At 34.2% G+C, this 15,208-nt stretch overlaps 1 protein-coding gene across 1 annotated transcript in view; it reads left to right on the plus strand.

Moving 5' to 3' along the window:
* Positions 1 to 15,208, plus strand: part of ADAM18 (ADAM metallopeptidase domain 18) — a 181,619-nt gene that overhangs the window by 143,911 nt on the left and 22,500 nt on the right. The window contains exon 18 of the mRNA XM_040643231.1: positions 9,918 to 10,032. Coding sequence (XP_040499165.1) covers positions 9,918 to 10,032 — 115 coding nt within the window. The remainder of the gene's footprint in view (positions 1 to 9,917; positions 10,033 to 15,208) is intronic.

A 15,208-nucleotide genomic window follows, 5' to 3' on the forward strand; every position in this document is an offset into this window, starting at 1 on the left:
GTGGAGCTTTTTGGGTTTTCAATATAGAGTATCATGTTGTTGACAAAGAGTGATATTTTGATGTGGCTTTGCCAATTTGGTTGACTTTTATTTTATTTTATTTTATTTTATTTTATTTTATTTTATTTTATTTTATTTTATTTTATTTTATTTTATTGTCTGATTGCTGAAGCTTGGGCTTCCAATACTATGTAGAACAGCAGTGCTGAGCGTGGTCATCCCTGTTATGTTCCTGACCTTAGGGGAAAAGCTCTGTTTTTCATGTATGGCTTTTATGATATTGAGATGTGTTCCCTCTATCCCTATACTGCAGAGAGTTTTTGTCAAGAAAAGATGCTGTACTTTGTCTAATGCTTTTTCTGCTTAATTGAGAGGATCATATGGTTCTTCTCCTTTCTTTTATTAATGTCATGTATCACATTGATTAATTTGTGGATGTTGAACCACCCTTGCATCCCAGGAAGAAATCCCATTAGGTCATAGTGAATAATCCTTTTAGTGTACTGTTGGATCCTATTAGCTGGTATCTTGGTGAGAATTTTCACATCCATGTTCAACAGGGATATTGGTCTGTAATTCTCCTTTTTGGTGGGGTCTTTGTCTGGTTTGGGGATCAAGGAAATGCTGGCCTCATAGAATGAGTTTGGAAGTTTTCCTTCCATTTCTATTTTTTGAAACAGCTTCAGAAGAATAGGTATTGATTTTTTAAATGTTTGTTAGAATTCTACTGGGGGGCATCTGGTCCTGGATTGTAGTTTGTTGGGAGATTTTTGATTACTGTTTCAATTTCTATGCTGGTTATGGGTCTGTTCAGGTTTTCTCTTTCTTTCTGTTTCAGTTATGGTAGTTGATATGTTTCTAGGGATACAACCATTCTTTCCAGATTGCCTAATTTGTTGGCATATAATTGCTCATAATATTCTCTTGTAATTGTTTGTATTTCTTTGGTGTTGGTTGTGATCTCTCTTTCACTTATGATTTATTTGTCTGGGTCCTTTCTCTTTTCTTTTTTGGTAAGTTTGGCCAAGGGTTTATTGAGATTATTAATTCTCTCAAAGAACCAGCTCCTAGTTTCATTGATCTGCTCTATTTTTCTTCTGATTTCTATATGATGGATTTCTGCTATAATCTTTATTATTTCTCTTCTCTTGCTGGATTTACACTTTATTTAGTTTAGTTTTTCCATTTCCTTGAGGTGTAAGGTTAGGTTGTGTATTTGAGACTTTTCTTATTTCTTGAGAAAGGTCTTTATTGCTATATACTCCTTCTTAAGACCATTTCTGCATCCCAAAGGCTCTGCACTGTCGCGTTTTCATTTTCATTTGTTTCCATGTGTTTTTTTTCATTATTCTTTAATTTCCTGGTTGACCCATTCATTCTTTAGTGTGATGCTCTGTAATCTCCATGTATTTGTGTTCCTTCCAAATTTTCTCTTGTGATTGAGTTCAAGTTTAAAGCAATGTGATCCTAAAATATGAATGGAATAATCTTAATCTTTTGATACCAGTTGAGAACTGATTTGTGACCCAGTATGTGATCAATTCTGGAGAATGTTCCATGTGCACTCGAGAACGTGTATTCTGTTGCTTTAAGATTAAATGCTCTGAATATATCTGTGAAGTCCATCTAGTCCATGTGTCATTCAAAGCTTTGTTGATCTTCTGCTTAGATGATCTGTCCATTGCTGTGAGTCAGGTGTTAAAGTCCCCTACTATTATTTTGTAATTATCAATGTGTTTCTTTAATTTTGTTATTAATTGCTTTGTATTTTTGGCTGCTCCTAAGTTAGGGACATAAATATTTACAATTGTTAGATCTTCTTGTTGGATAGACCTTTTAATTATGATATAGTGTCCTTCTTCATCTCTTATTATAGTCTTTGTTTTAAAATCTAGTTTGTCTGATATAAGGATTTCCACTTCAGCATTCTTTTGATGTCTATTGGCATGATAAATGGTTCTCCACCCCTTCTTTTCAATCTGGAGGTGTCTTTGGATCTACATTGAATCTCTTGGAGACAGCATATAGATGGGTTTTGTTTTTTAGTCCAATCTGATTCCCTGTGTCTTTTGATTGGAGCATTTAGTCCATTTACATTCAGAGTAATTATTGAAAGATATGAATTTAGTGCTATTGTATTACCTGTAAAGTCACTGTTTCTGTAGATTGTCTTTGTTCCCTTCTGGTCTTTGTTACTTTTGGGCTCTCTTTTTGCTCAAAGGATCCCTTTTAATATTTCTTGTAGGGCTGGTTTAGCATTCATGAATTCCCTTAGTTTTTTTTTTTTTTTGTCTTGGAAACTCTTTAACTCTCCTTCTATTCTGAATGAGAGCCTTGCAGGATAAAGTATTGTTGGTTGTATATTTTTCCCATTTAGCACATTGAATATGTCATGCCAGTCCTTTCTGGCCTGCCAGGTCTCTGTGGACATGTCTTCTGCCGGTCTTATATTTCTACCCTTGTAGGTTAAGGACCTATTTTCCTGTGCTTGTTTCAGATTTTCTATTTCTGAAATTTGCAAGTTTCACTATTATGAGTCGGGGTATTGACCTATTTTTATTGATTTTGAAGGAGGGTGTTCTATGGTTCCTGGATTTGAACGCCTGTTTCCTTCCCCAGACTAGGGAAATTCTCAGCTATAATTTGTTCAAATAAACCTTCTTTCCTCTGTCTTTCTCTTCCTCTTCGGAGACCCCTATTATTTGAATATTATTTTGTGTTATGGTATTGTTGATTTCTTGAAGTCTGTCATGACCTAGTTGTTGTTTTTCTCTCTGTTTGGAGCTTCCTTATTGTCTATTATTTTGTCATCTTTATCACTCTTCTGCCTTGTTTATCCTAACAGTTAGAGCCTACATTGTTGACTGCATCTCAGTAATAGCATTTTAAATTTTATCCTGATTAGATTTTAGTTCTTTTATTTCTATAGTAAGGGATTCTCTACTGTCTTCTATGTTTTTTTTTAAGCCCAGCTAATATCTTTATAATTGTGATTTGAATTCTAGTTCTGACATCTTACTTATATCCATACTGATTAAATACTTGGCAGTGAGTACTGCCTCATGTTCTTTCTTTTGGGATGAGATTGTCTGTCTCATCATTTTGTTCAGAAAAGAATAGATGAAAGAGAGAGATAAGACAAAAATAACAAAAACCAGAAAAATATAAACAAAACAAACCTGAAGAGAACAGAAACAATACAAAATAAGAAAAAATCGAATAAGCAGTAAAACAGAACAAAAAAATAAACTAGATCCTGGGTGTATCTTGGTCTGTTAAAAGAAACTAGATCCCAAAATAGGAAAGAAATAAAAACTTATGTGTATACAAAAATAAAATAAAAGGAAAGGAAACCATAATATAAATATAGTATGTATAAAAATAAAAATTAAGAAATAAAAATAGAATTGATAAAATTTTAAAAATAGCTGAAAAAAATAAAACTGAAAGACTCAAGAATCATGAAAAAACCATGAATGCTATATACTCTTTTACCCAAGAGCTGACGTTTTGTAGTTCTATGTGATAGGTAAACTTGGTGTTAGCCAGTTTTTCCTGCTGGTCCTCAGGACGAGGGGCCTATTGGACTGATTCTCAGGTGTCTTTAGCCTAGTGGAATTGCACCCCCATTGCCAGGGCCCACGGTCAGTGTAGGTGGCTCCAGATTGTACTATGTGGCACTGGTTTGCTCCCGGAAGGCTTTCAGCACCAATGAGGGGCATGAGAACAGCAGTGCCCTAATCTCTAATCCTGGAGCTGAAAGTTCACATTCCCCACTCTTTAGTGAGCCCTCACAGAAAAGCAGTCAACCCTGGTTTCTGCCAGAACTCTGTGTTCACTCAGCCTGTGACTGAGCATTTTTATCTCAGGCACGCTACCCCATTTCAAGTCTCCAAACTTTACAGACTCCTGTGGTGTGGACTTGTGCTGTTCCTCCTGGGGAAAGGAGTGGGGTCTTGTCAGGCTTCTGCCTTTTGCTGGGCCCCTGACTAGAGAGTGGTTGTGGGACCTAGCAGCAGGTCCAGGTTTATGGCAACACCAAGTACAAAGTCAGTGCCTAGACTCACTGTTTTCAGCTGGATTCCCCCCTCTCATGTTTGGGAACTCTGCCACAATCAGGCAACCCCATTCTTTTTGTAACCCAGGGATCCTGAGACCACACTGTCCCACCTGGAATTCTTTTCCACTTCACCACCTGAGCACCTTGAAGCCAGGGCTGTCCCCAACTGTAGCAGACTTCTGAAGATTCTGTTTTTGTTCCCTGCTCCTTATAATACTTCCTGGCAGCCTCCTTAAGCAAGTTCCCTCCCTCCAAGGTTTATCTTCCAAATATTGCCCCAGATTCACATTTCTGCACTTCCTACCTTCCAAAAAGTGGTCGCTTTTGTATTTGTAGAATTGCAGCAATTATTTTCTCAGATCTTGATTGATTTTGCTGGTGTTCAGGATGATTTGATAACTATCTAGCTGAATTCCAAGGACCAGATAATATGAGGGTCCCCTACTCCTCCACCATCTTAACTCCTCTCCCTACATTATCTTTTCAATGTTCATGGATCAATAATGGTAGTACTTTTTCCATTTATATTAATAATTTGGATTTTTTTCTCTTTTTCTTGAATTTACCTGGTTAGAGACTAATCAATTTTATTAATTTTTTTATGAATGAGCTTTTGGTTTTAATTTCCTCTATTAATTTTTAGTTTTCCATTATTTCCACTCTAATCTTTATTAGATTTAATTTTCTCTTCCTTTTTCTAGTTTCCAAAGCACAGGATAGATTATTGATTTTAGGTTTTTTCTAATGCATGCACTAAATGCTATACATTTCCCACTAAGTACTGTTTCAGTGCATCCCACAAATTTTCCTAAGTTGTATTTACATTTTGATTTAGTTTAAAGTTCTTTTTAATTTCTTTTGACACTTCTTTGACCAATATATTATTTAGAAGTGTGTTGCTTAGTCATGACGTGTTTTGGGATTTTCTAGCAATGTTTCTTTTATTGATTTCTAGTTTAATTCCATCATTCCTTCTTGGTATGAAAGCATATTTTGTATGATAGCTATTCTTTTAAATTTGTGAAGATGTGTTTTATGGCCAAGCATGTGGTTTATCTTGGTGAATAGTCCCTGTGTGCTCAAGAATAATGTATATTTTCTCGTTTGGGTAGAGTTTTCTCTATGTGTCAATTAGATACTGGTCTGGTCAATTATATACTTACTGATTTTCTGCCTGCCATATCTGTCAAATATAGATAGAGGTGTGTTAAAGTCTCCAACTAAAATAGTGAATTTATCTTTTACTCCTTATAGTTCTATCAGGTTTTGCCTCATAAACTTGACACCTTGTTCTTAGTTGCATGCACATTAAGGATTGTTATATCTTCTTTTTCATTATGTAATGCCCTCTTTAGCTCTGAAAATTTTCTTTCTTTTGATTATTGTTACCGTGATCTGTCTTTCTCCATCCCTTACTTTTAGTCTAGCTGTAGTTTTATATCTAAAGTGGGTTCTTGATAGGTAACATTCTTGTTTATTTATTGACTATGAAAATCTCTTTTAATAATGGTGTATTTAGACTATTGGTTTTTAAAGTAATTATTGATGTAATTAGACTAATATATACCTTCTGTGTTACAGTTTTCTATCTGTTGCCCTCGTTTTTCATTTACATTTTGTCTTCCATTCTTTTTCTGTCTTTTCTGTTTTGAATTCAGTGTTTTATAGAATTCTATTTTTACTTTTCTCTCAGTAAATCAATTATACTTAGAAATTTTTATGGGTAGTATAAGTACTTTGTAACAGAGTGTTTCCAATACCTCCCTCTTGTGCCTTACATTTCTGTAATTAATTTCTCTTATCTATAAGCTATAATCACTAAATACAGTGTTGCCATTATTTTGATCAAATTGTTATGTCTTAAATCAATTAAGAATAAGAACAATAAAAGATTTTATTTTACCTTCTTTTATTCCTTCTCTTTTACTCTTCTTTTTTCTTTTTTGTATGTCTGAGTTTCTATTCTATATCAGTCCTTTCTTAAACATTTCTTGCAAAGCAGGTATACCCATGAAAAGTTTTTGAAAGCTTGTTTGTTTGAGAAAGATTTTATTTCTCTTTTTCTTTTGAATAATAATTTTAATGGATACACATTCAAGATGGGTATTTATTTTTCTTTCAACATTTTAAATATTTCACCCCATTTTTTCTTGCTTTCATGATTTCTGAAGAGAAGTCCAATGTAATTTCCTTCCTTGCTCTTCTATAGGTAAGGGTGGGTTTTTTTTTCCTAGTTTCTTTTAAGATTTCCCTTCATTTTTTATTTTCCACGGTTTGAATATGTTATTTCTACATACATTTTTGAAATGATTACCTTGCTTGGTATTCTCTGAAGTTCCTGGACATGAGGGTTTTTTGTCTATCATTAATTTTGCGAAATTCTGCTTCAAATATTTTTCTGTCCCTTTCTTTTTTCTCTGTCTGGTATTTCCATGACATCCATGTTATATCTTTTTTAATTGTCCCACACTTCTTGGATATTCTGTCTTTTTAAATATTTTTTGCTCTTTACATTTCAGTTTTGGAATTTTCTAATGACATGTCCTCAAGTTGACTGATTAGTTCTTTGGTTATATACAGATGAGCCCCATCAAAAGAATTTATTTCTTCTAAAGTGCTTTTGATTTCTGGCATTTTAATATATATTTTTTAGAGTTTCTATCTCTCAGCTTACATTACCCATCTGTTCTTTCATATTGATGTTGTCTACTTTCCCCTAGCACATTAGCCATGATTGCTTTAGACTTCTAGTCTGCTAATTCCAACATATCTGCCCTATCTATCTGACCTTCACCTTGTTCTATTTCTTCAAATTGTGCTTTTTGTCTTTTAACATGGCTTGCAAACATACAGAAATTGTCCATTTATTTCTATCAAGGGACAGCATTCCCTACTCGCTAGAAGAAGATTATACAGGAGCACCTGGGTGGCTTCGTAGGTTAAGCATCTGCCTTCAGCTCAGGTTGTGATCCCAGGGTCCTGGGATCAAGCCCCGCATTGGGCTCCCTGTTCAGTGGGGAGTCTGCTTCTCCCTCTGCCTCTCCCCCTGCTTGTGCTCTCTTTCTCTCTGTCAAATAAATAAATAAAATCTTTAAAAAAAGGAAGAAAAAGAAAATTATACAGAGGTATGCTCCTTACAAGTTAACGTCAGATATTACTCTCTCAAGTTACATAAAAATGAAATGTGGAGTTACAAAGGTTACAATAATACAGCTTTTAGACTAGTAAATTTTTTTAATCTATTAGCTTCTTATCATGTAGAAAATAGAAAGTAAAGTTACAATTGTTACAATAATTTTAGCTTTTAAAAATCCACATGTATTTACCTTTATTGAGATCTTTATATCTCCATGTAACTTTAAATTATAATACAGCCCTTTCAAATCACTCTGCCAGACTCTTTTGACCATTTCTTGCAAGGCTGCTATAGCAATAATGAATTCCCTTAACTCTTATTTATTTGGGAATTATTTAATTTCTCCCTTACATTTGAAGAACACATTTGCCAAATATAGGATTCTTGGTTGACAATTTTTGTTTTTTGTCTTTCTTCCTTTCTTTCTTTCTTTCTTTCTTTCTTTCTTTCTTTCTTTCTTTCTTTTTCCTATCTCTTTTCTTTTCCTTTCTTTTCTTCTTCTTTTTTTTTTTTCTATTAGCACTTTGACTATATCAGCCATCTGCCTGCTGGTTTCCAAAGTTTCTCATGAGAAAGCTGCTGATAATTTTATGTAGGATCTCTCATATGTAACAAGTTACTTCCCTTGCTGCTGTCTAAATTCTCTCTCTGCTTTTGACTTTTAAAGTTGGATTATAATATGTATCAGTGTGAGTCATTTTAAGTTCATCTTACTTGAAGTTTGTGAGCTTCTAGATGTTTATATTCATGTTATTCATTGACTTTGGGAAGTTTTCAGTAATTAGTTCTTCATATATTCTCTCTTCTGAAATGCAAAAGGGAGTTCTTCGAGTTTAAAAATAGATACTAACAACATGAAAACATGTAAAAGTATAAAAGTCACTGTAAAAATTATAATATATTCAAATTCAGAATACACTAATATTGTCATATTAGCATGTAAATCACTTTAAACTCTGGTATAAAAATTAAGAGACAGAAGTTTTAAAATTAGGGCACTGAGTGGTTCAGTAGGTTTAGTGTCTGCCTTTGGCTCAGGTCACGATCTCAGGGTCCTGGGATCAAAAAGGAGCCTGCTTCTCCCTCTCTCTCTGCCCTTCCTCCCTGCTCATGCTCTCTAAATAAATAAATAGGTAAATAAACAAATCTTTAAAAGAAAAATATTAAAATTAACTAGATACAAAAATGTGTTAATGAATATACCATATAAAATGACAGAAATTATAACATCAATTATACAAAATGTGGGGGAAGGAGAAATTAAAGTGTAGAATACTTGTCCAAGGTCATATTATGTTGTTATCAGCCTTAAAATAAACTATTCTATCTACAAAATATTTTGGGTAAGCTTCATGATAGCCACAAATAAAAAACCTGTAGTAGACACACTAAAGAGAAAGAGAAAGTAACCAAAGAATAAAAGTATTTTTTAAAAAATCACATCACAAAGAAGAACAGCAAGAGAGGAAAAACAAAGCAAAGAAACTACCAGAAAATAAGGAACACTTAAAGGCAATAGTAAATCCTTGCTAATCCATAATTACCTTAAATATAAATTAATTGAAGTTTTATTTAATAAAACAACATCAAATGATATACTGTCTACTATGATTTACTTTACTTTTAAGGACACAAATAGGCTGAATATGGAGGAATGGAAAGAGATTTTCCATGCAAATGATAACGAAAAGATGGTAGTGTGGCTGCACTTAGAGAAAATATACTTTAAGCAAAATTGTCAAAAAATACAAGAAGGTCACTATATAATGATAAAAGAGTCAATTCATCAAAAGAATATAAAAATTGTAATGGACATGCACCTGAATTCCAAACATTTAAATATATAAAAGAAATGTTAACAAAACTGAAGCGAAAAATAGACAGTGATACAGTAGTAGGAAGGAAACAAGGAAAATTTTTAGTGGTGGAGAGTGGAACTTAATTAGTGGGTGAAAACTCTTAGTTTCATGCATTTTAATTGTTTGAGTTTTACAAAATTGTATTTACTTGTTTTACTTTAAAATGAAAATTAATACTGAACTGTTAAATGTAAAAGCACAATAACATGTAAACTCCATAGATGTAAACCACCAGAATTGCAAGTTTATTATAAAACCTTATTTTATTGTCCATTTTTAATATTTTGTGCATCTATTTTATTTTGTTTTGGAAAATGTGTTCACTTAAAAATGAAATACAAATAACTGGTCACTAAAGTAAAATTTCAAAAAGAGAATTAGGATAAGAAATTAAAGTGGCCAAGTCAATTGATGTTAATTTTATTACAATATTTTGTATAGAAATTAAAGTTTAGGTGTAGAAAATGCAGAAGTTGTGATAGCAAACGTTTACAAAATAACTAAATGAGACATTTTTGAGAAATTCTAAATTCACCCAATATTGTACTCTTCTGTGAATACAATGGCCATAATTTATTGAATCCTATTTATTAAAAATGATTGGGGAAAGGCAAAGTACTTATCAAAAACAGTTAATATGTAGAGGTCATAAATATACTATCATGAAGGGTCACGTAGGTAGTGATTTTGTCATTGACCATTATGTTGTAAAAATTTTCACTACTTTTTCTAGCATTTCTCATACAGTATTAGTAAACTTTGAAAAATAGTGATTTTATTCTTTTGAATACATACATACATAAGATATAAAACTAACATGATTTATAGTAATTATGTGGCTTTTTTTGTTTGTTTGTTTCAGATATGTAATAATTTGGGTAATTGTCATTGCTTTCCTGGCTATAGGCCTCCATATTGTGAATTCCAGATTGGTTCACCAGGGGGAAGTATTGATGATGGAAATGTTCAGAAATCTGGTGAGTAGAAATTAAACTTTTAAAATAAAATAGATGCTCCTTTATGGAATACTTAAAGAACTATAATGCTGAGTCAAATCTTACTTGATCACCTGAGTAATTAAAAGAGTTATCTTGGATAGTGGCTTTAATTAAATTAGCATTACACAATATTTGTAATGAGATTTTCTCAGATACTTAGTTTTCATCAACTTAGTTAAATAAGGTAGAAGACAGTCCTCAGGTTTTAATAAATGTCAAAGCAAGAAATAAGATGATGAACTTAATGAATAAATAATACATGTTCTTTGCTCCACCAATAAACTGCCCCTCTTCTCTCTCTTCTTGTGCCTCCACATTCCCTGATACACAACAATATTTAAGTTAGGCCAGTTAATAACCCTACAGTGGCCTCTAAGTGCACAAGGGAAAGGGAAGGTCTCATGCCTCTGACTTTAAATGAAAAGATCCAAATGATTAAGTTTAGTAAAGAAGGCATATTGCAAGCCAAGACAGGCCTAAAGCTAGGCCTCTTGCACCAAGAGAATGCCAAGTTGAGAATGCAAAGTTTTTGAAGAAAATTAAAAGTGCTAATCCATAAACATACAAATAAAAAAGGAAAATAAGCTTACTGCTGATATGGAGAAAGTTTTAGTAGTCTGGATAGAAGATTAAACCAGCCAGAACATTCCTTTAAGTCAAAGCCCAAACCAGAGCAAGGCCCTAATTCTCTTCAATTCTACAAATGCCGAGAGGTGAAGAAGCTGAAGAAGAAAAGTTTGAAAGTAGTACAGGTTGGTTCATGATGTTTAAGGAAAAAAGCCATCTCCATAATATAAAAGTGCAAAGTGAAGCAGGAAGTGCTGATGTAGAAACTGCAGTAAGTTAGCCAGAAGATCTAGCTAAGATAACTAATGAATGTGACTACACTAAACAACCTATTTTCAATCTAGACAAAACAGTCTTCTATTGGAAGAAAATGCTGTCTATGAATTTCATAGCTAGAGAGGAAAAGTCAATGCCTGGCTTCAAAGTTTCAAAGGGCAGGCTAATCTCTCCTGCAGGGGCTTATGCAGCTGGTGACTGAGTTGAAGCCAATGCTCATTTACCATTCTGAAAATCCAAAAAGCCTTAAGAATTATGCTAAATCTACTCTGCGTGTCCTCTATAAATGGAACCGAGAAGTCTGGGTGACAGCACATTTGCTTACAACATGGTTTACTGAATATTTTATACCCACTGTTGAAGCCTGCTGCTGAGAAAAATAGATGCTTTTCAAAATATCATTGCTCATTGACAATGTACCTCGTCCCCCAAGAGCTCTGATGGAGATGTACAATGAGATTAATGTTGTTTTCATGCCTGCTAACAAAACATTCATTCTAAAGCCCCTTAATGAAGGAGTATTTTTTTAAAAGATTTTATTTATTTATTTATTTGACAGAGAGAGAGACAGCCAGTGAGAGAGGTAACACAAGCAGGGGGAGTGGGAGAGGGAGAAGCTGGCTCCCAGCAGAAGACCCCGATGTGGGGCTCGATCCCAGAATGCAGGGATCACACCCTGAGTCGAAGGCAGACGCGTAACTACTGAGCCACCCAGGTGCCCCAGGAGTAATTTTAACTTTCAAGTCCTACTACTTAGGAAATCCATTTCATAAATCTATGGAAGCCATAGATAGTGATTCTGATAGATCTGGGCAAAGGAAATTGAAAATCTTCTGGAAAGGATTCACCATTTTAAATGCAATGAAGAGCATTTGTGATTCATGGGAAGAGGTCAAAATATCAACATTAACAGGAGTTTGGAACAAGTTGATTCCAATCCTTATGGATGATTTTGACTGATTCAAGACTGGTGGAGGGAGTAACTGCAGACATGGTTAAATAGCAAGAAAATTAGATTAGAAGTGGTACGTGAAGATGTGACTAAATCACTGCACTCTCATGATAAAACCAACAGATGAGGAGTTGCTGCTTATGGATGAGCAAAGAAAATGGTTTCTTGAGATAGAATCTACTCCTGGCGGAGGTACTGTGAAAATTGTTGAAATGACAGCAAGGGATTTAGAATATTATGTAAACTTGGTTCATAAAGCAGGGTTTCCTTTTAAGAGGAGGTTTACTATAGGTTAAAAACCTATCAAAGAGCATCACCTGCTACAAAGAAATCATTCATGAAAGGAAGAGTCAATCAATGCCACAAATTTCTTGTCTTATTTTAACAAAATGCCACAGCCATCCCAGCCTTCAGCAACCACTACCCTGATCAGTCAACAGTGGTACATTGAGGTAAAACTCTACACTCATGAAAATATTATGACTTGCTGAAAGCTCAGATGATGCTTAACATTTTTTAGCAATTATATGGTTTTACATCAAGGTATTTACAATGTTTTTGTAATGATAATGCATACTTAATAGACTACAATATACTGCAAACATAACTTTTATACACACTGGGAAACTGGAAGACTAAGTTAACTTGTTTTATTGTGATATTTGCTCTATTGGGTGGTATGGAACTGAAACTGTAATATCTTCTGAGGAATGCCTGTATTGTAATTCCAGAGTAAACATTAGGAAAACAATCAAAATTTTTAGAAAAAAAAAGAATTAAAATTGTACAAGGTGTTAATTTCCACCAATTAATGAAATGAAGTCTAAATAGAGGAAAAAAAGACATTAGACAAATATAATAGCTGAATGTAAATATAAATGTAAAATAATAATAGCTTAACTAAATATTTTTCAAGTAAAAATTCAATTTTTAAAAGCAATTGCTCAGGCTTTCCGGAATACCCAGAACTCAACTCATCTCCCCCCATGGACACAGCAAATCTACAATTACAGATGGACAATTTCCTCTGAAAAAAGATCTGCAAACTAAATAAAGGACTTTCCACAACAAAGAATAAAAGGACCACACTGAGTAGGGTAAGAGAGGCCTAAACATGGTCTTGTTAAAACACACACACACACACACACACACACACACACACACACACAAAGAAACCCTGGTGCAAAGTTACCTGATAGAGAGGGATCTCATTAGACAGGCACTTGTTCCACAGGAGGGCGATGTTAATGCCCCATGTAGCCCCTGGGATCTGCACCAGAGATGAGTTCCCAAAAGACTTGGCTTAGAAAAAACCAGTGGGAGTAACATCTGGGAGTCCCAAAGTGCTATAGGAAATGGAGAGTTTCCTCTTGGAGGGCTCATGTGTGGTCTCACTGCAAGACCTGGCAAAAAACAAACAAACAAACAAACAAACCAGTTCAGTTTGCAAAGCACTTAGATTATGTTAGAATTTTCTTGGCTTTCTGGGGACATTGCCTCAAGGAGCAGGGAATAGTTGAGACATTCACCAGAAACAGAAGCATTAGTAGATGCCAGTATTGGATTCTCCACTTAGCCTACTAATACAGGCCGGTGAGTTCAGATGCAGCACCCTCTTGCCATCTTGCTGGGATGGACAAGATTGGCAGGCATGGTACCTTCTGAGTCCTGAAAGTATGGGTGGTTGCTGTGCTCCCCCACTCTCTGGCTGTGATAGGCAAATACTAACAGTTGAGAATTCTTCCGTTCCCTAGCATAAGTCTGCAAGATTAGGCAATTGTGACATTCTCCCACTTCCTGGCTGGGACTAAAGAGTGTGATCATGATCAGTATTCTCCAATTCCCAGACTAAAGCCAGCACATACACAAATGAGGCATTCTCCTGCTGCATTGTTGAAGTCCATGGGCTTGTATATTCAAGACATTTTCCTGGTGCTTTTCTGAAGCTGGTAAGTGTGTTCCACTCCATATACTCTCCAGCTGCCTTGCTAAAGTGAATGGATACACACAATCCACACAGGATACACCACTTGATCTCCTAGCCTGGTGGCCAAGAGGGCTGGCATTCCAGAACTCCATGGGACTAAACAATCAGAAAGAGTTTTTGGCAGACCACCATCACTGGGATAGTGCACAAACAGTATAATGAAACACAACACGTCTTCCTATGAAGACGTCTATTTAGTTAGCCTGGAGGTTAGGCCTGAGGGATATCTTCAAGTTTCCCACAAATGTAGAGGCTACATTTTTTTTAATGTATTTTTAAAAAATATTTAAAGAGACAAATCTTTAAATATACTAACTCAAGAAAAGAGAAGAAAATCAAGTAAAATCAGAAATGAAAGAGGAGACATTACAACAGAAACTACAGGCAGAATAGCAAAATTATATATATATATACATATATATATGCACATACATATATATTATGTGTGTGTATATATATGTGTATATATATATATAATTTTTTAAAATTGTATTTATTTTCATGTGGTTATCCAGTTTTCCCTTACATGATATGTTGAGGAGACTATCTTTTCCCCATTGAGTATTCTTGGGTCTCTTGTCAAATATTACTTGACCATATATGCAGGAGTTTATTTCTGGGCTCTTGATTCTGTTCCATTGGTCTACATGTCTATTTTTATTGCAGTACTATAAAGGTTTTGATTACTATAGCTTTGTGGTATAGTTTGAAATCAGAAAATGTGATGCCTCCAGCTTTTGGTCTTTTTCTGGATCACTTTGGCTCTTCAGGGTCTTCTGTGATTCCATACAAACTTTAGAATTGTTTTTTTCTATTTCTGTGGAACTTTGATAGGGATTCCATTGAACCTATGGATGACTTTGAGTAGTATGGACATTTTAACAATTCTTTCAATCCATGAACATGGGATACATTTCCATTTGTTTGTGTCTTCTTCAATTTCTTTCATTAAAGTTTTGTCATTTTCAATGTATAGATCTTTCACCTCTTTGGTTGAAATTATTCCTAAATATTTTAATTTTTTTTATGTTATTGTGAATGGAATTGTTTTTCTTTTATTGTTTTTTCTTCCCTCAGATGTTTTGTTGTACATGTAAGAAACACAATTGTTTTCTGAATGTTGATTTGGTATCATGCAACTTCATTGAATTTGTTAGGTAGATACAATTTTTTGGTAGTGTCTTTAGTATTTTCTAAATATAGGATCATATTAGCTGCAAAAATAATTTTTATTCTTCCTTACTGATTTGGGTACTATTTTTATCTTTATCTTGCCTGATTACTATAAATGGGAATTCCAGTACAATGTTGAACAAGAGTGACACTCTTGTCTTATTTTTCATCTCAGATGAAAATCCTTCAAAATTTTACCA

This window comes from Ursus maritimus, unplaced genomic scaffold, assembly GCF_017311325.1.
Source record: "Ursus maritimus isolate PB19 unplaced genomic scaffold, ASM1731132v1 scaffold_28, whole genome shotgun sequence".
Classification (NCBI taxonomy): domain Eukaryota; kingdom Metazoa; phylum Chordata; class Mammalia; order Carnivora; family Ursidae; genus Ursus; species Ursus maritimus.